Source organism: Aspergillus sclerotioniger (genome assembly GCF_003184525.1).
Source record: "Aspergillus sclerotioniger CBS 115572 chromosome Unknown BO94scaffold_20, whole genome shotgun sequence".
In the NCBI taxonomy this organism is placed as follows: domain Eukaryota; kingdom Fungi; phylum Ascomycota; class Eurotiomycetes; order Eurotiales; family Aspergillaceae; genus Aspergillus; species Aspergillus sclerotioniger.
This window is the reverse complement of record NW_020291010.1, coordinates 47,130-68,625: the sequence shown is the minus strand read 5'-3', so window position 1 is coordinate 68,625 and position 21,496 is coordinate 47,130. Positions and strand designations below refer to the sequence as shown.

Genomic DNA, 21,496 nt, shown 5'->3' with positions numbered 1-21,496 from the left:
ATATGGCATGGTGACGCGCAGTGATTCATGTTGGTAACCCACAGAAGCTGTGACACCGGAGAGGCATAGTTATGCTCACTCTCATACAAAATTGTGCAATACAAGTGTGAGCAACAAGAGAAGGAACTGGAAATCAACAAGTAAGGTGAGTTGACAAGGGAAGTGGCAGTTACTGCTAATAGGTCACTCTCATCTCACCCATGGAAACAAGAATGACTGAACCAGCGACCGCAGACTGCGTGAAGTCCAGTGGATGATGCTAATCGATGAATAATCCCCCAGATGCAACGATATGTGCCCCGTTGATCCACCTTGCCCTCTCCTCACATAAAAATGCCACGGCAAACGCAATCTCATCCGGTGCAGCCATCCGTGGCCCGACCGGCGTCTGGTCGATGATCGGTTGGAGGATCTTCATCTGCTCCTCCCCGGCCGCTGCGAAGCCCTCCGTCTTGGTCGGCCCCGGACTGACCGCATTGACGGTGCAGCCATACTTGAGGGGAAGCTCCTTGGCCCTATTCAGGTCAGCAACATGAACGTTCAGCAGATAGCATCAGGACCTACCAGCACTTGGTGAAGGAATCCACCATTCCCTTAGTTCCGGCATAAATGGTTTGGTTTGGAGGAGGTCCTCGTCCAGATATGCTGATGATATTTACGATCCTCCCGGTGCCCTTGGTGAGATGCTTCAAGGTCGCCTGGGTCAACAAGAACGTTCCGCGGCCATTGATATTCACCAATCTGTCCCAGTCGTCGAGCGTCTGCTCCTCAAGTGGCTTGTTCACCGCCAGTGCAACACAGTTGACCAGGATATCGACTCTGCCCCATTTTGACACTGCAGCGTCGACCAGGGCTTGTGGAGCTGACACCGTGCCCATATCCGCCTCGACGAAAATGGAGGGAGATGGAAGGGAAGTCACCAGGGCAACTGCTTCGGCTTCCAGTCCAGAGAAAGGATAGTTGACCACCGTGCTGGCTCCGCGCCCAGAGAGCTCCCGCACAATGGCGGCGCCAATGCCTGACGAGGAGCCGCTGACGATGGCGACCTTATTCTGTAGGGTTTGCTCCACCATCTTGGGCAAGAGGTGGTCCTTGACAAGGCCAAGTCGATTAAATGGTGACATCAGGAGCAGGTTCGACATTTGTCCCCGGACCACCTTGTCCTGGTCCCTTATAAAGGTGCCAGCGAATGCGCTGATCTGGTGTCCCGCAGCCGGGGAAACAAGCCCGGCCCCTCCAGTTTTGCCCCCGACCGCGTCACCACCACTCACTCACCACTCACCATTCACCTCTCCCCAGCTCCTCTCCGACGCCCTCCACAACCCGACACGGGCCAACCACCGCTTACCATCCTCACACTTTGCTGCATCTTCATCACATCGCTTGTGGGAACTCCTGCCGTCCCTGGTTGCCCCAAAATCTTGTCACCACTATTTGCTGCCATCCAAACGGATGCCTGGACGGTGGACCATCAACCGATCAGCAAGTGGGTCGAAACCTTCCCGAGCCCACTAACGTCGTGAGCTCCTAGCCAAGGGAGTCGCGCCATGGCAGGATATGATGCCAACATTTTAGAGCGCCTGCAGGTTTGACTTGACTGATCTCTCTGGACGATGTGATACTAACTTATCGATTTCAAAGTGTGTATAGGTACATAAAACTCTCCGAATCGTGTACAACAGCTCCCTTGCCTCGAGTCGATCATAACACTAAGGACTAGATAGTTCTATCGCAAGACCAAACCAAGAAATCCGCCTGCAGAGTATTTATTCGCTAGACAAACCAGCCAATGGAAAGCACACACTAAGCCAGCCACAGACGGTGATTGCTCACAGCTTCATGTCGTGTGCGTTGTCGAGCCCCCTCGTACCGGACTGGTCCCCCTTATCCAGATAGCCACAGATACGTCCCTGGGGATCCCACTTGCGGCGGATGTCCATCAGCCGTCGGGCATTGGGATCCGCCCAGAACCTCGTCTTCCGCACCTGAAAGTCCGCATCTCCTAGATAGGAGCCTACCCCGTGTCGTTCCACTTTCTTCATAATATTAGCCACCCACGACTGGCACCTGGCATCATCCTTCTCCTCCTCCCAAACAGTGTACAGCGCGAAGTAATGGTCCGACTGCATACTCAGCGCCATATCGGGAAGCTTTCGACGGCTGCAGGGGTACATTGCATACCAGAGCGCAAACGCCTTCTTGTCTGGGAGTGTCGTGAACGCTTCTTCTAGTACGGCGGGTACGTCGGCGTCATTGCGGATGTAGGCGTTCTCGGCGCAGTATCGGTGTCCTTCCGGGTTTGCCTTGGCTTGCTGCGCGTATTGACTTTCCAGACTGTCCACCTGGCAGAACCATTCCTGGATCGCCCCGGCCGGTCGACTCTCTTCTGCTGGACGCAAAGCTTTTTCAGCGTCATCTGAGGAGGACTTCATGGTGACAAATAGAATGAACAAGCAAAGTTCGTCGATCCCCTCTGGATAGCAAGCCACAACGGCGATCTCGGTGTCCTCATCAAAGCCGGGGGTGATGGATAGAATCCAATCAAAAGCCTGGCGGTAGAGACGGATGGGGTACACATATCCGGATGAGCGGAAGCCGTCCTTGGGATGAGGGATCAGCTCCAAGTGATACTGCGTTACCACGCCGGGGAAGCCAGGACCAGCTCCCCTGGCGGCCCAGTAGAGCTCCCGATTTTGGGTCGCATTGCAGTGGAGCAGCTCGCCCGTGGCTGTCACCACGTCGACCGCTTGGACTCTTTCGCAGGCCCAGCCCCAATTCTATATGCCTGTTAGCGCCCGAATTATAGGGGATATACGCAACCCGACCCGACAATTCCATCCCATCCCCCCTTGCAGTAGAAAGCCACCTAGACCCACGTCCGGGCAATGACCTCCAGGGAACATCAGGCCGTACTCTTTGATCAGATTACCGTTCAGTTCCTTTCCCGTCAGACTTGGGGTGGCTCTCGCGATTTGACTCTCGACATCCACCTCCAGGTGCTTGTAGTTTCCCAGGTCGATCAGGATGGAGTCGTCGCGTACACTCCAGGCCGCCCATGAATGACCCCCAGAGCGCACAGCGACACGACATTTCTTCTCTGCGGCTAGCTTCACGGCTGCAATGATGTCGTTCTGGCTCGTCGCTTTGACGACTGCCAACGGGAATCTTTGGGGACGTCGATGGTTGAAGACTCGGCCTACGCGCGCCTCTTCATAGGCAGCTGGTTCAGCGGAATCGCGCCAGATAATATGCATTTTGAGTGTTGAGTAATTCAAGATATTCGAGGGAAGATGGGCAAAACTGCTGCTCTCCGCGGGCGGCAAAGCATTTAAGGTTATGCCGCCGGGGATCCACGCCAGTGCGAAGGCTAAAGGCGCCCAGTTCCTGCATTATCGACGTCTCGGAACCACTGCGGGCCACATTCTACCCCGCACATCACATCGGGGATCGACGGGTTTCTGGCCTTTCACGGCTTCGGATGGGTGGAGGAAAATAAGCGGTTCAGTTGGTGATGCTGGATGGGATCGTGACTCTGACCTTGGACGGGTACAAACTGAGGACTCGGATACCCCATCGACGCTCGTCGGTCTCATTGTGCCTCGATGGCTCTTGGCTTGAAATATGGTGACGGCATATACCAAATGATCCTGAGAGTCCCCCATGATGTCGAAGCCCATAACGTCGCATCAAGAGGAGACCCTCAGGGATGCCCTCGGAAGCCTACGCCTGCGGCATCATGAGACCAACGAGGTTTTACTAATTCCCACCCCGTCAGGGAATCCGAATGACCCCTTGAATTGGTCAGTCATAAGCCCTGCATGTGTGGTGCCACTGACCCGGTGGTAGGCCCTCCGCCTTCCGGTACTACATCGCCATCGTCGTCTGCCTGGCCGTCTTCTTCTGCAACTTCCTGGCCGCCGGGCCAACTGTGGCCATCCACCAACAACAATTCACTTTCTCGGGCCTGTCAGCTCCAACTTTAACCCCCATCGCCAGGGTATCATATTTTAACAGTACGACGTCTTTGAGTCAGGGCATTGGCATGCTATTTTGGATGCCCTTGATTGTCAAGTATGGGCGGCATCATAATTGATGGACTCATTACGATCAGCCTCCACTGGCGTTACATCTACTATGTCGCATCTGCGCTAATCGGGGGCTTGACCCTGCTGGTCATCTTCACGTTTCCCGAAACGACATTTGACCGTCAGCCTGCGCTCCAGGAAGAAGCCCTGATGGACGATCTGAGCCCCCGACAATTGAACCCAATTCTTACGAGCCATCAAACCAACCATCCACCGTGATCCCACAAAGGTAGTCTTACCTCCGATCGCTCCGTCTTTTCAATGGCATTCACACCTCGGAATCTCTGTTCCGCATCTTCGTCCGACCTATAGTACTAATCATCTCTCCTTCTGTTCTTGGACCTCTCTAGTCTTTGCTGTCACGGTTGGACGCCTCGTCGCCATCTCCTCAGCTTTGCCACGGTATATTCCGAAGCCTACGGCTTCATGTCCTGGCAGTCCGGCTTGTACTTTATCTCTGGGCTGCTGAGTTCCTTTATGGGCATTGCCTTTGGGGGCCACCTCTCTGACTGAACAGCGGACTGGTTCACCCAACGGAATGGCGGCATTCGCCATCCAGACATGCGGTTGCCTTCTGTAATTATCGGCGATGTGTGCGCGCCTATTTCATTGATTCTATACGGCGTAGGAGTAAACAATCACCTACATGGATGGTTCCGACGGTGGCGTTGAATCTACTGAACTTCGCGATCGTGCAGGTGACAAACGTCACTATGGTGCATGTGATCGCTAGCTATCGGCCAACGATGGGTAAGGCGACCGTTTCCATCTTAGCTTTCAAAGGTGAAAGCCCACTTCATCCTTATATTCCTACTATACATATATTCCAAACTTACTAATGAGTTTGGATGCTGCAGCTGCATTCGGCTTCCTACTCTCGTTCTACACCAATCCCTGGATCGATATAGAAGGGTATATTGTCGCCTTTGGGGAGATGGCGTGCATTGCGGGGGCGATTATCGCCCTTGCGGTTGTGTTGTTCTTCTTGGGGAAAGTACTTCGGCATCGCACGTGGAAGTGGCACGTCATAGAAAAGTATAGTCATCAGGGGTCAGATCGAGAGATGGGCGAGTAGAAAGCATGGGGAAGATATAATAGCAGACCGATTCAGCTCTACTCATTTAGCTTGATGGGTACTTCTATGCATGATGCGACTGTGGTGGTCAAGAGCTAGAGGCGGCTCGGATGAAATTGAATCTACAATAGGGGGTCGCTACAGCCACATCGGCCATGCTAAAACCACAACCTTATCCTATTAGCAGAACCATGACTATCTAATCTCAGATTCAAGATCTAAATCTTCACATATGGCCCTTAGAAAGGGCTTTACCAAAAAGATAGTAAGAATAAGAGGTCTTATCAACGATCTCACACACTGTCTCAGAGATGACCCCACAAAGAATCCTACAAACAGCATGGGTAGCCTCATAGATAATGTCACAATGACCTCTCACGTTCTATCACTAGCAGTCATGTAAACGACGCGAAAAGCTTCACAAGTGGTCTCGAAGGGTTCAGGTATGCCCCAGGCAGAGATACTAGTATCGAAACCTCAGGCATAAATATGAGGCTCAAGCTCCAGATATTAATTTCAGCGTTCAGGTATTTGAACCCACAAGCAACACAGACTTTAGTAATAAGGCAGGTAATATAAAGCGTAGTAGGCATTCTACGTGTGAAAGGTGGCTGAAGAAAACACCTGAATTGATCTTGATTAGGTACAGGAGTCGAAAGTTGGTGTTGGGGGATATTCTGGCAGTGAGGAGTTTGATGATGTCAGGTAGTATACTATATGTTGGATTGGCTACTAAGGCGATTCAACCGTGTAGAATGAGATGGATGATGATCTAGCTAGGGGCCTCGTAGGCCATCTATATGGACTAACTAGCGGTGTAGGGAGGAGGGTCACGTGACCCTACGTTGCCTACCGGCATGGGAGCCCATCGGGGATCCCAACACTATATTACCCAGACTGGTACCTTACTTTTACCCTTTTTATAAAAGTTTTAGAATTGTTTATGATCGTTTACTATGTATCTAAGGGAATGGTGAAAGGACCAACAACAAGAGATAGAAGTTAAATTGAATTCAAAACATTGTACTCGAAACTTCTCCGATGGAACGACAAAATATCATCACGGACAGGAGTTGTTAGAGCCAAATTTTCATAACCCGAAAGATCAAACAACAGTGACAGCTGTTTTCAGGAATGCCTTTAGGCGTCCATTTCCTGCAGGGTGAAGGTGTTTGAGTGCCTATCTTTGTAGCGTGCAAGACCCTTACCAGACATTGTAGAATGGTTTGGAAGCCCTGGGAGGGACTGTAGGACCTACCAAAACTTTGCACCACGAGAAGGCTAGATAAGTGGCAATCCTTTACTGAATTGCAAAGTCACTGCTAACATTACCGAGGCGATGTCCTCCACATCATCTCTAACTCCAATATCCCACGGTCCATATTCATTCATCGTTAGAAATGACTTGGATTTGGATGCGTGATTTGGGTTAGTGAGCTGGTCAACATAGTTGGCACTGTATTCTGCGATGATGAGGTAGATCTCATGTCGGTTCTCCGAGAACAACAAGCGGCGAAAACTAAATCTCTAATTAGCTTAACTCTATGGCTTAATTTGCATGTAGGACACTGACACTTTATCTTTTGGAGTATCCTTAAGGATCTCATCGGGGCATTCGTGGATCCATGCTGCTATTTCAGCAGTTTCCTGCATCCTCACAGTGGGCAAGTCATCTCTCGCCATAGCTTTTACCTCGACAATGGCTTTTGTTTGCTTACCCTCGGTTAAGAATAGATGCCCGTCAGTGCGCGCCTCGTATAGCTTGGCTCCCTTACTTCGAACCTTGTACGCCTTGCGTTGTTGAGACCAATGAGCCTGGACTCCCTCGGACGACATGGTTACTAGACTCGCGAGCCCAAGCAAGTAGGTGTTTACCAAGTTTTCATCAGAGACTGGAGGAAAGTCATCGGAACCGTCCTCGTAGGTTGGATCCCTACGTAGGTCATCCTCCGGAGAATCTGGGTAGAAATCAGTTGATGGGGTTTCTTTCGGATCCGAAGTCGGATTTTCATCAAGACTGAAGTGCCCTAAGAGATTGGTGATCGCGATCTCCTTTGGGAGAGGAGTCGGTGTGTCTAGAACGGAGCCTTGTTTGGCCACCTGCTTTTCCTGAAACTTTGTGCGTTTCGAGATTGGAGTGAACCTCACATTATCCTCGTTGTCGGGGCGATCTTGTGCAGGAGCAGAACGAATCAGCTGCCCATAGTACCATATGAGCTTAAGATCGCCAAGGTCAGAAGTAACAGGCAGAATGTCAGCCTCAGAAAACACAAGGGGAACTGCGTGGAGGAACTTTTCCCAGTGGGCCAGGCCCTTCAGGGATTTCCGTGCCTTGGCTACACCCTGGATCCTCCAGTCAGACGGCTGGAACAAGGTGCGTTTGTTGCATTTCCAGAGAGCTCTGAGGGCAAGGTACTGGGGGGGCCCCGATTTTTGACGCGGAAGCATAATGCCTAAGCCCGTAAACTGAGATATCGGGGCATCCACGGGTCGAGGTGGCATTCTCCCATTGTTTTTCCGTTTCGATTCGGGTGGCCAGCGAGTCGGCAGGCATGGTAGCGTTCTTAGATGAGACTTTGATAAACAATGCTGGTAGACGAGGAAAGCAGGGTCAGGGCCTCTTGATATAGGGGACGAGACTTGACGCCATGGTCTGATTTTACAGGCCGCTCCCTACTGCAGGCAAGAATCTTCCCCAGTGATCGGAAAGTTCCTGTTGACTCCCGATTTCACTGATATCATTACGGGGAAGTCTCCCGTGTTAGATTCCGACTTCATTGATACCCTTACGGGGAAGTCTCCTTCCTCAGTGAAGCATTCATTCCTTAGGGAATAGCAGGGATCCCATCGCGGCAGCTGCCTGGGCAACGCCAGCGGGCTTTCCCTATATAAAGCGGCCCATCCTCTCTGTGTCACCTCTCACACAACCGGCATTTCCGCTGCGCAAGGCCATTACCACGTTCAGACGTCTCCACAATGGCTGCTCAAGGACAGATGCAAGACAAACGCCTGCAGGCCCGCGAGCGGGTGTTAAAGATCTCTGTTGTATACTCCAACCTGACACGCATCTTCAAAGAAACCCAACTCCTCGACCACACAACTCTGAACGACAATGATCTCGAGAACCTCAGAATCAAGCTATCCGAGCTTGACCTGACCGGAGACTGTCACGGGGCTTCCGAACTCTTTTACAAACCACGACCAACAGAGGACCTGCCCAAGACTGACTGGAAGGCTGTGAGATTTTCGGACTGGACGGAGGGAATCAGTGGTGAACCACGCCGGGTGGAACATACCCTCCAGAGTGCTTCGAATGAGCTCTGGTGGGGTAGAGAGCATCCCTGGGTTCAACGAAAGTAAGTGCTCGCCCGATGGTGGTGGTCAGGAGGGGAGATTTGAAAGGAATTAACAGCTCACTTGGCATTGTTCTCCAACTTGCAGGTGCTACCACGAGTATCCCAGTATTGCAACTGGCGAGCGCACACCCAGCGATCCATATCAGTGGCAGACCTGCTCCGACATTGAGATAGAATCCGGCGATCTGCCTCACTGCAGCTTTCGAGTGTTTCATTACGCCGAGCCGGAGGAACCTTTGCGTCGCAGTGAAGTCCTGCCTATTGTGGGGTATATGAGAGCTAGGTTGGGCCGAGGTGAATATTTTCGCCACTCTAAGTTTCCGGTAGGTGGCTATCATGCTATCATGCTTTCATGGATCCCTCGGCTAATGCAATATTTTTGTCCTCAGGTGCTGACTGTCTCCATCTTCCGATCCAAGGCGCGTATCTTGTAGGCGTACCACGATGGACTTCATCTGTACATCGCCAAATCCCAGTTTGTTGACTTCAAAGAAAACAAGCGCGAGAACTACGAATTGTTCGTCCGCTGGATTCTCGGGGTGCCTTGCGGTGATACCACGGCCACTCTGGCCATCGAGGGCCAGAAGTTGGGTGAAGCCAACAGCCGTCGCCTTGATGCCTTCCTGAAAAGGCGCTTCCCACCCGGCAGCAATGAATGAAGAGTAGTAGTTGGCTTGAGTGCTTGTTAGCTGATAGCTGCAATGTTTTGAATGTAGGCAATCAAATGATGCAGATCCATGCTACTGTGTAGCACACTTTGTAGTAGAGTCGTAGAGGAGTAGAGGACGAATGTACTCGTCATAAAATAAGAAAGTACTCGGCGGGTATGATTGAGCTCCTTCCTTTTCGGGGTTAATGAGCGGATCTGCTCACGTGCAGTCCGCACTAAACCCAAGATGGGCAACAATGTCTGACCCACTTGGGGGGAACATTGGACCAATGGAACGAGTGGACAGAGGGCAGGTGACTTCCGGGGGAAGGCGGGGAAGACGAGAGGGCCGGCGAGGATGGCCGGGCTTCTTTTATACACCGTTCTGGCCCGACAATTGCTTGCCTCTTTCAGCCAGCAGTCTGAGCTGCTTTGCCTTGCTTAAACTTGCGTCCTCGTGATCCTCCCTCCATCCCCGCCAGTTTGGGTCGTGACGACCGACGCCAATAATCCGTCCGTCCGCTGGCTGGAGCTTAATCTTAACCCACCGCCACCATGTCACCCTCGCAGCGATCCGGTATGTGCTTCCTTCTTTCTTCCATCCTGGATGGCCACCATGCAGATGTGCGTAGCCAGTATTTTAACTCGTGCCGCGCTATATACCTAGTTGCCTCGGCGGACATGCCCTTCATCATCTCCACCAGCACCAAGAAAGTCGATCCCCATACTCGCAAACTCATCCGCAGCCATGTCATGATTGGTAAGAACCGCGGCAAGTCCCGGTATCGCCAAGCAGAGGACTTGGACTTGGGATCCAAGCCGGTCGACACGAGCACAGACGATGTGGCGGCCTCAGCTGCTCCAGTGGCCACGCGAGCGGCGTCGGAGCTTCCCCGCAGGATTGGACACGACATGTCCTTGATTCAGCTGGCCGATGACATGACCAGCCCGGCCTCTCTAGCCACAATCCTGCACTGTACGTCCTAGATACATCCATCCATCCATCCATCCATCCTGACCCGACCAGCTGGATCGGACAACGCACTAATGGGATGGGAGACTGACTAGTCACCGAGCGAGCCAAGACGGAATTCTACCCTTTGGCCGTCTGTATCGTCTTCAATACCGCCAGTCGCACCTGGATGCTCGACATGCTCACCCTGGATGCCGCCTACCTCAACGCCATGGTCATCACCACTCACTCCTACTTTCGCCCCCGCCAGGGTTTCGACCTGTCTCTATCCCCTCATTTAGTCAAGACCATCCGCCTCCTGCGTGACCGACTCGCCGACGAGCAGCTTAAAGTGTCGAATGCGACCGTCATGATTGTCATTCTCCTGGTTTTGCATGCTCATATCATGGGGGACTTTGAAGCGGTCCGGCATCACACCGAGGGTCTGCGAAAGATGGTCCGTCTGCGCGGGGGATTGGGCGCGTTCATGTCGAATAACAAATTGGTCATCGATCTCATCCGGTGGGTCCAGTTGAATCCTTCCTCCCTCCTAGTAGCTACTAGTATGTGACTAACATCCAAGCAGGTGCGATGTGGGACTGGCTATCCACAGTGGAAACAAGCCCGCCTTTTTCGAGAACCGGGACCTCGACATCTTCGTGCCGTCCGCGCTCTGCTTCCAGACCCGCCGCAACGCCGATCCTGCGTTCGTACGGGAGCTCGACTCTGGACTCGCCAGGATCTGGCACATCATGCAGGGATTCTGTTCTCAAATCAACCTCACCGTCGAATCGAACGGCATGATCCCGGAAAAGGACTTCCTCAAAACCATGGCCTCCGTCATGTACCCCTTGCTGCATATGAGCTTTGACTGTGGGTCCCGCAACGAAGCCATCCGTCTAGCGCTATTAGGCTACGGATTCGATATCTTCCTCCAGTGGCGCGCCACTATTCCGTATACAAATCTAGCTTCTTCGTACCGGCGATGTCTCGGCGGCCTGGTGATGAGGGACGATGTCTCCCCGGAACTCTGGATCTGGTTGTTGACCGTTGGCGGGCTCTCGGTCTTTACGCCATCCGCGAGGAGCTACTTCCGGCAGTGGCTACTCTATCACCTGGGGGGCTGTAAAGTGCGCTCCTGGGCAGAGATGCGATCGATCCTGTCCTCCTTCATGTGGATCGGGCTGGTACATGACCGAGCAGGGAAGGATATATTTAACTCCGTGCTGTCGCACATGGTTCCAGGGAAGGAGACTCCCTCGGCGCTTTAATGAATTGGGAATAAATAGAAGTGTACATGATGTAATGTTATATAATATGTTCTATACTTTTATCGGAATACAATGTGGAACTATAGTGATAGATAGATTAGAATATATAAGTCATCCTCTCCGTGCCGTCCAATCATGTGATTCAGTGTTCGTGATTCCCCCTCACTTGTCCCTACTAGTAACACTCGTTTGACCCCGCATCCATTAACACACTCGAATAAAGCCCACATAAGTAGAGCCTCACCTCCTCTTCTCCCCTTTCCTTAGTAACCAGGATGAATCCCTCTCTCCCCTCTCTCTGTCTACTAAGTATCTTGGCATCAAGTACCCTTCCCCACCTTTCCCTGTGAGGCAACGAATCCTTAGTCAAGATTGAAAGGGGGGACGACCGAATCACAGTATTGAGTTAAGTTAAGTTTACGGTTGGCCTTGAACACGACGTATATCAAGAACCTATAGTGCTAGATAGCGAAGGGTTGACTCGACTGTGCTTTTCTCATGAACGGGAGCGAGTGCCTCTCCGTGTGGTGCCGCGTAATACGAAACAAGAACAGTCTTGGGTACGGGTTGCGGACAATGATGAGTTACACTCGTGATTGAAGACGTTGAGTGAAGAAATATCATATGTGATCTATTAAGCTGCAATGTTAAAGCAGGTGATATATACTATATCTTGAGAATAAAAAAAAAAAAAGGCACACGGCAGCGCGACTGAAAGGGTCAATCCCTTTTCACACGCAGGAGCCTCAGCAGGGGACCTGTAATAGCCGCCAACCCAGCAAATAGACGCTCCACTAGAATATCGGGAATGAAACGCACGAGAACCCCAACTAGAAGCGATAATACTCCTAGCACTATCGAGTAGGCCCATTGCACACCGTCGAGCTGGGTAATCGAAAATGCGCGACCTCCAACAAACATGATCACCAACTGCCCCCCAACCATAATGACGCTGACTCCGATGAAGAGCCAGTTTCTGTGCACGCCTTCAAGGACGTTGACGTTGTTTCCGAGTACGCGGGTGCTGAGGCCAGGATTAGAGCCAGCGGATACGCAAATAAGAGAGAGGGAACTCACTTGTACAAGTTGAATATCTGCATCCACACATACGTGTTGAATACGGCGGTTTGCAGCTGAGAGTGCTCATGGGAGGTGCTGTATGAGAAGATGCTGTTGCCGGCAAAGTGAAGCACCAATGTCACGACAAGCTGGTAGATTGACTGGCCGATGATCATCTTCCACATCGGCACCGTGATCAGAGGAGCCGATCTTTTGTCTGGCATCCGATCCAATACCTTGTGCGACGGTGGATCAGTAGCGAGCGCCAGTGCTGCCAATGTGTCCTGGAACAGGTTGACCCACATCAGCTGCACGGCCGTCAGCACCGATGTTTCGCTGGAGCTGGCCACAGACGTGACAAACGCTAGTCCGACCGAGGTAAAGGTAATCGTTATTTGGAACTAATGAAGACTGTTAGAATGTTTGCAGGGACTGGAAGCGGACTACAGCAAGCAGTCTTACCTGTAAGAACTTTTGAACCGCATCGCTGACTGCTCTCCCCCACATGATTGCCTTTACAATCGAACTGAAGTTATCGTCCATCAGCACAATGGCGGAAGCCTCGCGCGCAATCTCTGTCCCCGAAATTCCCATGGAAAAGCCAACATCGGCTGCGGTAAGTGCGGGGGCGTCATTCGTCCCATCTCCTGTGACAGCAACTGTTGCCCCGATTTCCTTCAACCTTCGGACGAGCGTGCGCTTATCTTCGGGCCGGGATCGGGCCAGAACTTTGAGTCGGGGCGCAATCTCAAGTTGCTGCTCCTCGGTCAGGTTTCTGAATTCCCGTCCTTCGATGACAATGTCCTCGGTGCTGGAGATGATGCCGCACTCCTGAGCGATAGATCGGGCCGTCAAGAGATTGTCGCCTGTGACCATTCGTACCGTCACGCCTGCCCGGTGGCAAGTCTCTACGGCATCATGGGCCCCTTGTCGCAGAGGATCCCGGATACCGGCAATGCCAAGGAAGGTCATGCCCCGCAGGATATCATCAATGTCAAGTGTGTCTGATTGAATCTCCCCTGCCTGGTTTGGGGGCCATGTCTCAAAGTCTCGGAAGAGCAAGGCGATTGTCCGCAGCGATTGCAAGGCGTAAACATCTACCTTCTGCCGCAGGAGTTGCTTTGCATTCTCGTCCAGGGCGACAATGGAGAACCCTCCTGTTGGGTCTATGATGGAACTCGTACAGATACCCAACAATGACTCCGCCGCTCCTTTGACGTATGCTCGATAACCCTCCCCCAGGCGGACCACAGTAATCATATACTTGCGAGAAGCACTGAATGGGAAGAGTTCCACTACTTCATGATTTGATCTTTCCACATCCAACGGACCCATGGCCAAGTGGTCCCGTGCGAAGTCTAGCAGGGCGGCTTCGGTTTTGGATCCGACGAACGATCGGCTCCCATCTGTTTTCGATTCAAAGGCGGTGGTGTTGATGGCGATTGATTCCCGAAGGAGCGATTTAATGCCAGTGTTGAGATGAGATGTGAACTCAGCAGTAGTTGGCACAGCTCCAGCCACGCCGTCTATCTGGGGTTGTGGATTGTTAAATTCTGCCATTGTGCCAATCGTTCCTGCGGCCACCGTCATCCTATTCTGAGTCAGTGTCCCGGTCTTGTCCGAGCAGATGTCGGTGGCATTGCCCATAGTTTCACAGGCCCACAACTGACGGACCAAATTCTTATCCTTGAGCATCCTCGTGGTGGCAAATGCAAGAGACAGAGTCACGGTCAAAGGCAGGCCCTCGGGAACGGCGATCACTACGACGGTCAAGGCAATGATGAAAACATTCAAAAAGTTCTGACCCTTTTCGGTCCCAGACACCGTTGAATGGCGCAGACCAACCAAGAACTTGATAAACAAAATGACGAACATCACCAAGCCAGCAATTCCGCCAAATTTGGCTATGTACTTGGCTAACACATTGAGTCGCGACTGCAGTGGGGTGAATCCAGGGTCCTCCTCGAGACTTAAGAGGATTTTGCCGTAGCTTGAATGCGCCCCCGTTGCTAAGACCAAAAACGACCCGACGCCTTCGGCAACCTTTGAGCCAGATATGACGAACGGATCGAGATGCTTTGTATCCCGACAATCGGCAAACGCCTCGGCGACCTCATCTCCGGAGTGCTTGGGTAACAGGTCCGACTCGCCTGTTGCAGATGATTCGTCGCACCGAATATGATGACCCTGGATCAGGATGCCATCGGCAGGAATAACATCTCCTGGCTCCATGTGCACGATGTCCCCGACCACCAGGTCATGGATAGTGACTTCTTGCGACCGACCGGAGCGGATGACCCTCACGTCACGATCCTGCTTCTTCTTATTCAGCTTCTGGAACTGCCATTGCTTCTGAAAATCATTGCCTGCGCCGACCAGTACGATAACGATGATAGCGACGATGATGGCGACTCCTTCTACCCATTCGACTGGCGGATTCGAACTTATGTGCTTGGTCCCGAACGTCTGATAGAGACCTAGGGCCAGCGAGATGATAGCTGCACCGGTTAGGAGGAAGAGAACGTGATCGTTGTAGGCCATCCATATCAATTGCAGGATCGTGGGTGGTTTGGGAATGGGCAGGCGGTTATCTCCGAAGACGGTGCGTCGATCTGCGAACTGTTCGGTATCATGATGATGGTGATGGGATGATCTGTGGATGGGCGAGGCTGTCTCCGGGGAGTGATGGTCCTTGAGGCCCGACTCATCCACGCTTAATCCCGTATTCCGGTCGGTTCGCAGTCCCTTCTCTAACCCAGGCAGGCCACCAAGGGCGTAGAAGGTGTCGAGGCTTCGCGATTCGATGAGGCCGCTCAACTGCTCAGCCGAGAACTCAAACGCGCCGTGCCTACCCCTGACCAGAAGTTCGTGAGCGGCGACCGGCATTTCGTTCAGGCTCTTGAGGGACGTTAGTAAACGATCGGCTCTATGCTTGGTTCCGGTCCGAGGGTGGGCCACTAGCAAATGTGAGCCAAGGCCCTTGGACAGTTGGACTACCTGCCTCCTTCATAGCGCCGGCTGAGAGCTCATGCTACCGCGAGGGTTGGGATGGAATTAGACCGCGGATCTGGTCGTTACTGGTGTCATGGCGGACGAAGCTCACACCATGGGAGAGAATAAAGGTTACAGAATAGATACAGAATGTCCAAGCGCCAGGTGCACCGCCCCCCTGAGTGAGACGAGTGAGATGGGATGAGACAATGAAAGATCAGATGAGAGGACGGAGGAAGAGACGCGAGAGAGAGCGAGAGAATCGCCCGGTGGCCCGTCGGTGGGTGGCTTTGGTTGGGGCGATACCGGGCGGAGGCAGCCGCGTAACACCAGCCGGTAATCTTCGGCTTCCCCGCTCGGTCGTATTTTTGCCTAATTCACCCGGCAGGATCAGTTCCTGGCCTGATTCATCAAAGCCATCGGACGCCCGTCGTATCGTGATGTGGGTGGAACCCAGGGGATGCGGCTTTCGGAGTGGCGATTACTTGGGGGTGGGATTCCACATCATAACACCAGGGGTGAATATCTGACAGGTCTCCTGTTTACGCGTCACTGGATACTTATTTACCGCCAAGTGGTTGCCTAGTACTCCGAGGGTGCAACGATATCCGGGTGTACATAGAACGCAATTGCGATGATCAGGTACCTAGGAGCACGTTAGAAGGCAATAGAGAGAAACAGAAGAACAACTCACGTTCCGCATAATAAGACCCCCGCAAAGTAATTGGACCGCCCCTCCCGAATCAAGCAGTTCATCACCACAACAGCCAGTGAGAAACAAGCGGTCTCGAACGTGTTGAAGCGGAGGGACATCGGCTCACCAAGAGCCCAGCCGTAAAGGACCAGGAACGGCGTCACAAAAAGGGCAATTTGGAGGGTGCTTCCCACAATCACTCCAATCGCCAGATCCACTTTTCCCTCTTTCGCTGCCTTGACAGTGGTTGCAAATTCACCAGCGTTCCCAACAATAGGCACGACAATCAGACCCAGAAAGGCTCGGCTAACGCCGTAGGCCTCTACGAAGCCATCCACGCCATCAACCAGGTAGTCCGAGCAGACGGTGACCCCCAGTGTCGCAAGAACCAGGACAAGACTGGCGGCGATGGGTCCCAGTTGGCGCTCTTCTTGATCATCGTCTTCGGTTCCACTGAAGAGGTGAGCGTGGCTGCTTAGTTGGAAGTAAAGGTAGACAAAGTAGAAGATCAGTAGAAAAACGGCAGTAATGTGGGACAGGCGCAGAATGTACTCGCTTCCATTGGGTGAAGCATAGAGAGCGGTGGAGTACAGAGTGGATGGGATGATGAGAGCAGCCGAGGACACAATCATCAGGGACGACATGATCCCCGTCACATCGACGTTGAAAAGCACGGTCTCCTTGTTGTAGCCGCTAGCAAAGAAACAACAGCCCAAGACCTTGATAATAGTCAGATATTCTGGCTGGCAATGGGAGCAATGTACGCCATACCAGTAGAGTACCGGAGAGGATGGAGCCAACCATGGAGGATTGGACTATATGGATTTCTCCTTGAGTCACCGCTGTGATTCCAACCTGGGGGAATCTGATTAGCTTGGAAACTCAAAACCAGATCAAATACACTCACAATCATCTCGATGGCATTGCCGAAGGACGCATTGATCAGGCCTCCCACGGTCTGTCCGACGCTCTTGGCCAATTCTTCGGTCGCAAAGGACAGCAATGACGCCAGTGGAAAGATGGCCAGGAAGTTGAGGATGAACACGGCGGAGGGATTCCATTCCTGGGAACCGGACAGGATCCCCAGGAACACAAAGACCAGCAGCACATTTGTGTAGCTGGAGAAGAGAGTCACTTCAATAATATGCCACAGGTTGGCCAGGGGGGAGGGCCTCCCCATCTCCCGGGCACTTTCTACAAACGCCATCTTGAAGTTCATGAGCTCATGAGTAGAGAGGAATCAAGGGGGGAGGAAAGGTCGTGAGGAGGAGGAGCATAAGAGGTCAATAGGTCGTCGCGATCCCTTCTAGCCGGAATTCTTAAGGCGAGCGGGGGACGTTCTGCGGATTACCGTCAGGTACGGTTTCACCCACGTTGTATGTGACCGATACAATTGTTTACACGCAAAAGGCGTCAGGTGCAGGTGGGTGGGTGGGGCTAAGCCCAAGCACTCAATGCCATTGGGTCAGAATAGGGGTGCCTAGGCGCTAAGGTTCTCGGCCTTGACGGGGAGGTGGAGAGGCTGTCCAATGAAAACCTGCCACCCAGCCCTGTAAGGCTGAGGGGCCCGCCTGCCCAGGAGACGCTTGGTTCGGGCTCGGGGACAGCGGTACGGTACCCCCTTACCGCGGATACGGCCAGGTCCGGTAACTCTGCTAAGTGGTAAGTGGTAAGGTACATCAGCCGCGCCTCGGGAACCAGTGCGCCAGTCAGCTGAACGGCGAGCATCCGCGAGCTCGTGCTGCCCAAGAGAAGCAACCATTCTGGATATTTCACCCCTGGAGTAGATCTACCGCGTCCAGCATGCCCGCCATGAGACACCGCCACCATCACTCAATCACGATGGAGGACTCATCTGGGTTGTCGGCGGAGTCAAATCCCCCAACGCCATCGCCCACCGACCGTGGCTTCCTGCCGACCGGGCCCCTCCACGGCCGCGCCAATCCCTTCCACATGGCCATCGTGACGATTGGAAGCCACCCTTTCCTGAGGGCCCTGGCCGGTTTGGTGCTCTTGGGGTTCGTGTCTGGTATTCTGGGATGGCCTAGACAGGTGGTCTTTTGGTTGAACCTTGGCGCATTGATTCCCCTAATGGCCCTGATCACCATTGCCATTGCTGAGTTGTCGCATACCCTGGGCGCGTTTCTCCACGAGCTCCTGAAAGCGACCCTGGGGAACTCGGTGGAGTTGATGGTGGGCATTGTGTCAGCGCAAATGGGACAGGGCCGCATCTTTCACTCGGTAGTGGTTGGCAGCATCCTGTGTTATTCGCTTCTGGTGAGCCACAATCTTTGTTCATGTGCTTGGGTCTGTTGCATTGACCAATGATCTTCAGGTGCTGGGTAGTTGTTTCTTGATCTCCGGCTATGACAAGGAACATCTGACCTTCGACCGCACGTTGACAAGCATCATGTCATCCTTGATGATCATGGTATGCATCGCGTTGGTTCTCCCCGGGGTAATGGTCACATTTCCCTCGTTGGACACGATCTCCATCAATGCGATTGTGACGAGCCACGAGGTTCGACTTGTCTCGTACGGCATTGCCATCATCCTGCTCACGCTCCTTGCCGTCTTTCTACTCTTCCAGCTCAAGACGCATGCTGCATTATTCCATGTTGTCGAACGCACAGGCCGCGCAGAGCTGGACGATTCCAGTATTGAGGGCCGCATGCATGAACTCCATCCGGACCACCATTTGGGTGTCTTCACTCCCAGAGGCGCAGGTCTTGCTCTACTTGCCGGGGTGGCCTGTCTGACCGTATGTGTTATACATCTAGTGAATAGCGTTAATGTGTCGCTGGAGAGGGGGACAGGCACTAGTTTCCCCATCCTGGTCTGGGTACCACTGATGGGTAACGTGACCAAATATGCCACCATTGTGGTGATCTCGCGACAGGGCCATGTAGAGGCCGCGGTCCGGACCATTCTGAATAGCGTTCTTCGCCTCACTCTGCTGGTCACCCCGGCCTTGGTTCTCATGGGGTGGTCATTGGGCCAATCCGTCACTCTACAGATGGATAATTTCGAGGCCACCATGCTGTTTCTGGCAGCCATGGTTATGAGTCATGTCATTCATGAAGGGAGAGCCAACTATTTTGATGGGCTAATGCTGTGTGGAACGTCAGTATCCCCTCGTGTTGCCCAGTTCCTTCTTTGCTGTTGTTACCTGGATACTAACCAGCTCATAGATACGTTATCACGGGGGTGGCCTTCTATGTCTGTCCCAGTATCAGTACCACCAAGGACGTCGCGATCGTGAACACATGATCATTCAAATTCATGATCAAGATGGTATATGCATATAATTATATCCTAGTATATCCCAAAATGGTGCCCAAAACATAGGATGATCGAAAGCGTTATAACTACTCATTCTCTGTATGTAAACAAACATGGTTCATGGCTACGGCTTACCGAACGTAGAAAGCAAGCGTCAGGATAGCATACCTGGATAGGACAGTTAGCAGCTTGATCAACAAAAAGTCTGGGTAATGACGTACATGGCAACAAGCATGCTTCCGTGGATATAGGTATATTTGCCGTCCTGCAGGATACAGTTGACCAGCAAAACCGAGAAGAAGAGTACGACTGTATGGAAAGTCTCGAAATAAAGGGTCATTGGCTTGGCAATTACCCAGCCCAGCATGACGAGAAACGGGATGGCGAACAATCCAATTTGCAGGATACTGCTGACAATGACACTGATGGCGAAATTCACATCTCCCCCACCAGTACAGGCAGTGATGACGACTGCCCCTTCGCAGCTGTTGCTGATAATGGGTATGAGAATGGTGGCAATGAAAGTCTTCGAGATATTCAGTGAGGCAGCAGTTGCAGGGATGCTGTCTATGATATTCTTAGCACAGGCAATAATACCGAGCGAGGAAAGAGCCAGGGTGATGACGAGTCGATTCAAGCTGTGCTGTGGCTCTCGTGACGAGTGACTCTCATTATCCGGGCTGTCATCCTGCTGTTGAAAGAGATGGCTATGGGTGCCCAGCTGGAAGTACAAGTACCCTCCATACAGCAGTAAAAGGACGGCAGAGGTGCCGCGTGAAAACGCGATGATTTGTTCCCCCAGATCGAAGGGAAAGGTCGAGTAAAGAACGGAAGGCAGGATCAGCCCTACAGATGTGACAACCATCAAGGAGGCTAGAGCGCCCGTGACGGGTTTATTGAAGTGTAGGATGAAGGTGTTGTACGAGGCGGCGATGAGACAGCAACCGAGGATCAGGAGGAGATCGGAGAGAATGCTTCCGATCATGACGGACTGTGCAAAGTAGACTTCCCCGCGCGCGAGGGCCAGAATTCCGGTCTAGAGGAGATAAGCCCATTGGTTAGATCGGTCGCTCTTGCATCTTGCCAGCTCTGGGCACTCACCGACAGCTCCACGCAATTTCCAAAGGTGGCATTGATTAGTCCACCCATGAGCTCCCCCAGGTAGTCGGATAGCAGGTCGGAGCAGTCCGACACCACGGCCGAGAGGGGGATGATGGCAAGGAAGTTATAGAGAAAGACAAGAACGGGATTCCAATGGAGGACATCTGCCATCAGGCCCAGAGGCAGGAAGCATAGCAACGGATATGCGCCGGAGGTGGGAATGGCTGCTGCAATCTTCTGGATGACGGACGGATGGGCGTGGGCGGAGGAGGCAGCCGCCGAGCCAGACTGCGGCTGAGATGGCATGTCCGGATGGTGGTGGTGGTGGTTGTCTTGGGGGTCTTTCGGTAAGGGGTCGTTGTGCTCTGGCCGGGACATGGTGGGACGACGGCGAGAATGGAGGATGACAACTGACGTGACAACTGACAGGCGATGGATGGCGGCGGGAACTGGGAGACAGACGGACCTCTGCTGATGAAACCTGCCTTCTAATTTCAAACCGCGACGATCATCGCGCCAGTTAAACAGCAGCAAGCAACGGAAGCGCAGGACGGACGATGGAGGGGGAAGCAGAGAGAGATGATGAGTCGAGAGGAGCAAGCGAGAAGCCGAGAGAAGAATGAGGGAATGACAGACCAGACGGATATCATACGGTATTACCGTCCCGAACGGTATGGCGGCGTTTCGGAACGGTAATGCGGGCGGCTGCTATTTCTGGACGGAAAGGATGGTCTTGAATTCTGACGGCAGGGCTGAAATGCAAAGGCCGAGGAGGAAATTGGGGGGATTTCCTTTCCCCCCCGCCCACCCACTCCTCTCCTCAAGGACTTACGGACTCAAAGGAGCCGCTTGCGGACGAGTTTTCCTCCGGGTGCCGGCTGGTCACGCTGTCCTGTGACTCCTGTCCATGTCTCTCCATGTCCATGATTCCATCGCGTCCCAAGGGTGGGTCCTTCCACCTTTCAGTGCCAATCCCAGGTC

General features: G+C 52.8%; 11 protein-coding genes across 11 annotated transcripts; 5 read left to right on the top strand and 6 right to left on the bottom strand.

Annotated features, from left to right (window-relative positions):
- Positions 1-259: 259 nt before the first annotated feature.
- Positions 260-1,124, bottom strand: BO94DRAFT_469806 (SDR family NAD(P)-dependent oxidoreductase; the record flags this gene model as incomplete). Its single annotated transcript, XM_025608303.1, has 2 exons — positions 260-515; positions 565-1,124. The coding sequence occupies 2 exons, from the start codon at positions 1,122-1,124 to the stop codon at positions 260-262; spliced, it is 816 nt and encodes a 271-aa protein (XP_025465595.1).
- Positions 1,125-1,658: 534 nt separating this feature from the next.
- BO94DRAFT_520193 (FAD-binding oxidoreductase) lies at positions 1,659-3,651 on the bottom strand. Its single transcript, XM_025610095.1, has 2 exons — positions 2,826-3,651; positions 1,659-2,777 (listed from the first exon to the last, which is right to left on the bottom strand). The coding sequence occupies exons 1-2, from the start codon at positions 3,252-3,254 to the stop codon at positions 1,830-1,832; spliced, it is 1,377 nt and encodes a 458-aa protein (XP_025465594.1). The 5' UTR covers positions 3,255-3,651; the 3' UTR covers positions 1,659-1,829.
- Positions 3,652-4,435: 784 nt separating this feature from the next.
- On the top strand, positions 4,436-5,356 carry BO94DRAFT_625702 (uncharacterized protein). Its single transcript, XM_025617303.1, has 2 exons — positions 4,436-4,868; positions 4,943-5,356. The coding sequence occupies exons 1-2, from the start codon at positions 4,736-4,738 to the stop codon at positions 5,158-5,160; spliced, it is 351 nt and encodes a 116-aa protein (XP_025465593.1). The 5' UTR covers positions 4,436-4,735; the 3' UTR covers positions 5,161-5,356.
- Positions 5,357-6,383: 1,027 nt separating this feature from the next.
- Positions 6,384-8,043, bottom strand: BO94DRAFT_144889 (uncharacterized protein). Its single transcript, XM_025605753.1, has 2 exons — positions 6,734-8,043; positions 6,384-6,679 (listed from the first exon to the last, which is right to left on the bottom strand). The coding sequence occupies exons 1-2, from the start codon at positions 7,660-7,662 to the stop codon at positions 6,442-6,444; spliced, it is 1,167 nt and encodes a 388-aa protein (XP_025465592.1). The 5' UTR covers positions 7,663-8,043; the 3' UTR covers positions 6,384-6,441.
- A 67-nt stretch (positions 8,044-8,110) lies between these two features.
- On the top strand, positions 8,111-9,238 carry BO94DRAFT_576515 (uncharacterized protein). The gene is made up of 3 exons (XM_025615140.1): positions 8,111-8,516; positions 8,602-8,839; positions 8,951-9,238. The coding sequence occupies exons 1-3, from the start codon at positions 8,137-8,139 to the stop codon at positions 9,173-9,175; spliced, it is 843 nt and encodes a 280-aa protein (XP_025465591.1). The 5' UTR covers positions 8,111-8,136; the 3' UTR covers positions 9,176-9,238.
- Positions 9,239-9,557: 319 nt separating this feature from the next.
- BO94DRAFT_536813 (uncharacterized protein) lies at positions 9,558-11,467 on the top strand. Its single transcript, XM_025612118.1, has 4 exons — positions 9,558-9,742; positions 9,833-10,141; positions 10,234-10,639; positions 10,704-11,467. Exons 1-4 carry the CDS (start codon positions 9,721-9,723, stop codon positions 11,386-11,388), a joined length of 1,422 nt encoding a protein of 473 aa, XP_025465590.1. The 5' UTR covers positions 9,558-9,720; the 3' UTR covers positions 11,389-11,467.
- A 602-nt stretch (positions 11,468-12,069) lies between these two features.
- BO94DRAFT_536812 (plasma membrane calcium-transporting ATPase) lies at positions 12,070-15,558 on the bottom strand. The gene is made up of 4 exons (XM_025612117.1): positions 15,449-15,558; positions 12,910-15,345; positions 12,466-12,848; positions 12,070-12,412 (listed from the first exon to the last, which is right to left on the bottom strand). The coding sequence occupies exons 1-4, from the start codon at positions 15,455-15,457 to the stop codon at positions 12,109-12,111; spliced, it is 3,132 nt and encodes a 1,043-aa protein (XP_025465589.1). The 5' UTR covers positions 15,458-15,558; the 3' UTR covers positions 12,070-12,108.
- On the top strand, positions 15,491-16,048 carry BO94DRAFT_144721 (uncharacterized protein). The gene has a single exon (XM_025605750.1). It carries the CDS (start codon positions 15,648-15,650, stop codon positions 15,966-15,968), a length of 321 nt encoding a protein of 106 aa, XP_025465588.1. The 5' UTR covers positions 15,491-15,647; the 3' UTR covers positions 15,969-16,048.
- Positions 15,995-17,460, bottom strand: BO94DRAFT_144526 (vacuolar calcium ion transporter). Its single transcript, XM_025605747.1, has 4 exons — positions 17,040-17,460; positions 16,904-16,987; positions 16,133-16,851; positions 15,995-16,084 (listed from the first exon to the last, which is right to left on the bottom strand). Exons 1-4 carry the CDS (start codon positions 17,349-17,351, stop codon positions 16,021-16,023), a joined length of 1,179 nt encoding a protein of 392 aa, XP_025465587.1. The 5' UTR covers positions 17,352-17,460; the 3' UTR covers positions 15,995-16,020.
- A 415-nt stretch (positions 17,461-17,875) lies between these two features.
- BO94DRAFT_536808 (uncharacterized protein) lies at positions 17,876-19,550 on the top strand. Its single transcript, XM_025612116.1, has 3 exons — positions 17,876-18,409; positions 18,468-19,255; positions 19,324-19,550. The coding sequence occupies exons 1-3, from the start codon at positions 18,086-18,088 to the stop codon at positions 19,400-19,402; spliced, it is 1,191 nt and encodes a 396-aa protein (XP_025465586.1). The 5' UTR covers positions 17,876-18,085; the 3' UTR covers positions 19,403-19,550.
- Positions 19,406-21,114, bottom strand: BO94DRAFT_144776 (calcium/proton exchanger). The gene is made up of 3 exons (XM_025605751.1): positions 20,516-21,114; positions 19,636-20,450; positions 19,406-19,582 (listed from the first exon to the last, which is right to left on the bottom strand). Exons 1-3 carry the CDS (start codon positions 20,891-20,893, stop codon positions 19,546-19,548), a joined length of 1,230 nt encoding a protein of 409 aa, XP_025465585.1. The 5' UTR covers positions 20,894-21,114; the 3' UTR covers positions 19,406-19,545.
- Between the last annotated feature and the right edge of the window lie 382 nt (positions 21,115-21,496).

What these genes read in the sequence shown, in the direction of transcription:
- BO94DRAFT_520193 (XM_025610095.1), bottom strand. Translation starts at nt 3,254, where the DNA reads ATGCATATTATCTGGCGCGATTCCGCTGAACCAGCTGCCTATGAAGAG. An exon ending in GGATGGGATGGAATTGTCGG is followed by an intron (nt 2,778 to 2,825) that starts GTCGGGTTGCGT and finishes ACAGGCATATAG; the next exon opens with AATTGGGGCTGGGCCTGCGA.
- BO94DRAFT_625702 (XM_025617303.1), top strand. Translation starts at nt 4,736, where the DNA reads ATGGTTCCGACGGTGGCGTTGAATCTACTGAACTTCGCGATCGTGCAG. An exon ending in TTCCATCTTAGCTTTCAAAG is followed by an intron (nt 4,869 to 4,942) that starts GTGAAAGCCCAC and finishes TGGATGCTGCAG; the next exon opens with CTGCATTCGGCTTCCTACTC.
- BO94DRAFT_144889 (XM_025605753.1), bottom strand. Translation starts at nt 7,662, where the DNA reads ATGCCACCTCGACCCGTGGATGCCCCGATATCTCAGTTTACGGGCTTA. An exon ending in GATACTCCAAAAGATAAAGT is followed by an intron (nt 6,680 to 6,733) that starts GTCAGTGTCCTA and finishes TTAGAGATTTAG; the next exon opens with TTTTCGCCGCTTGTTGTTCT.
- BO94DRAFT_576515 (XM_025615140.1), top strand. Translation starts at nt 8,137, where the DNA reads ATGGCTGCTCAAGGACAGATGCAAGACAAACGCCTGCAGGCCCGCGAG. An exon ending in CATCCCTGGGTTCAACGAAA is followed by an intron (nt 8,517 to 8,601) that starts GTAAGTGCTCGC and finishes TCCAACTTGCAG; the next exon opens with GTGCTACCACGAGTATCCCA. An exon ending in TTCGCCACTCTAAGTTTCCG is followed by an intron (nt 8,840 to 8,950) that starts GTAGGTGGCTAT and finishes CGTATCTTGTAG; the next exon opens with GCGTACCACGATGGACTTCA.
- BO94DRAFT_536813 (XM_025612118.1), top strand. Translation starts at nt 9,721, where the DNA reads ATGTCACCCTCGCAGCGATCCG. An exon ending in GTCACCCTCGCAGCGATCCG is followed by an intron (nt 9,743 to 9,832) that starts GTATGTGCTTCC and finishes CTATATACCTAG; the next exon opens with TTGCCTCGGCGGACATGCCC. An exon ending in TTGGTCATCGATCTCATCCG is followed by an intron (nt 10,640 to 10,703) that starts GTGGGTCCAGTT and finishes ACATCCAAGCAG; the next exon opens with GTGCGATGTGGGACTGGCTA.
- BO94DRAFT_536812 (XM_025612117.1), bottom strand. An exon ending in CGGTTCAAAAGTTCTTACAG is followed by an intron (nt 12,849 to 12,909) that starts GTAAGACTGCTT and finishes AGTCTTCATTAG; the next exon opens with TTCCAAATAACGATTACCTT. An exon ending in CAGATATTCAACTTGTACAA is followed by an intron (nt 12,413 to 12,465) that starts GTGAGTTCCCTC and finishes TCCTGGCCTCAG; the next exon opens with CACCCGCGTACTCGGAAACA.
- BO94DRAFT_144721 (XM_025605750.1), top strand. Translation starts at nt 15,648, where the DNA reads ATGAAAGATCAGATGAGAGGACGGAGGAAGAGACGCGAGAGAGAGCGA.
- BO94DRAFT_144526 (XM_025605747.1), bottom strand. Translation starts at nt 17,351, where the DNA reads ATGAACTTCAAGATGGCGTTTGTAGAAAGTGCCCGGGAGATGGGGAGG. An exon ending in GCAATGCCATCGAGATGATT is followed by an intron (nt 16,988 to 17,039) that starts GTGAGTGTATTT and finishes AGATTCCCCCAG; the next exon opens with GTTGGAATCACAGCGGTGAC. An exon ending in TCCTCTCCGGTACTCTACTG is followed by an intron (nt 16,852 to 16,903) that starts GTATGGCGTACA and finishes ACTATTATCAAG; the next exon opens with GTCTTGGGCTGTTGTTTCTT.
- BO94DRAFT_536808 (XM_025612116.1), top strand. Translation starts at nt 18,086, where the DNA reads ATGGCCATCGTGACGATTGGAAGCCACCCTTTCCTGAGGGCCCTGGCC. An exon ending in TCCTGTGTTATTCGCTTCTG is followed by an intron (nt 18,410 to 18,467) that starts GTGAGCCACAAT and finishes AATGATCTTCAG; the next exon opens with GTGCTGGGTAGTTGTTTCTT. An exon ending in GGGCTAATGCTGTGTGGAAC is followed by an intron (nt 19,256 to 19,323) that starts GTCAGTATCCCC and finishes ACCAGCTCATAG; the next exon opens with ATACGTTATCACGGGGGTGG.
- BO94DRAFT_144776 (XM_025605751.1), bottom strand. Translation starts at nt 20,893, where the DNA reads ATGTCCCGGCCAGAGCACAACGACCCCTTACCGAAAGACCCCCAAGAC. An exon ending in GAAATTGCGTGGAGCTGTCG is followed by an intron (nt 20,451 to 20,515) that starts GTGAGTGCCCAG and finishes TATCTCCTCTAG; the next exon opens with ACCGGAATTCTGGCCCTCGC. An exon ending in GGAAGCATGCTTGTTGCCAT is followed by an intron (nt 19,583 to 19,635) that starts GTACGTCATTAC and finishes TGTCCTATCCAG; the next exon opens with GTATGCTATCCTGACGCTTG.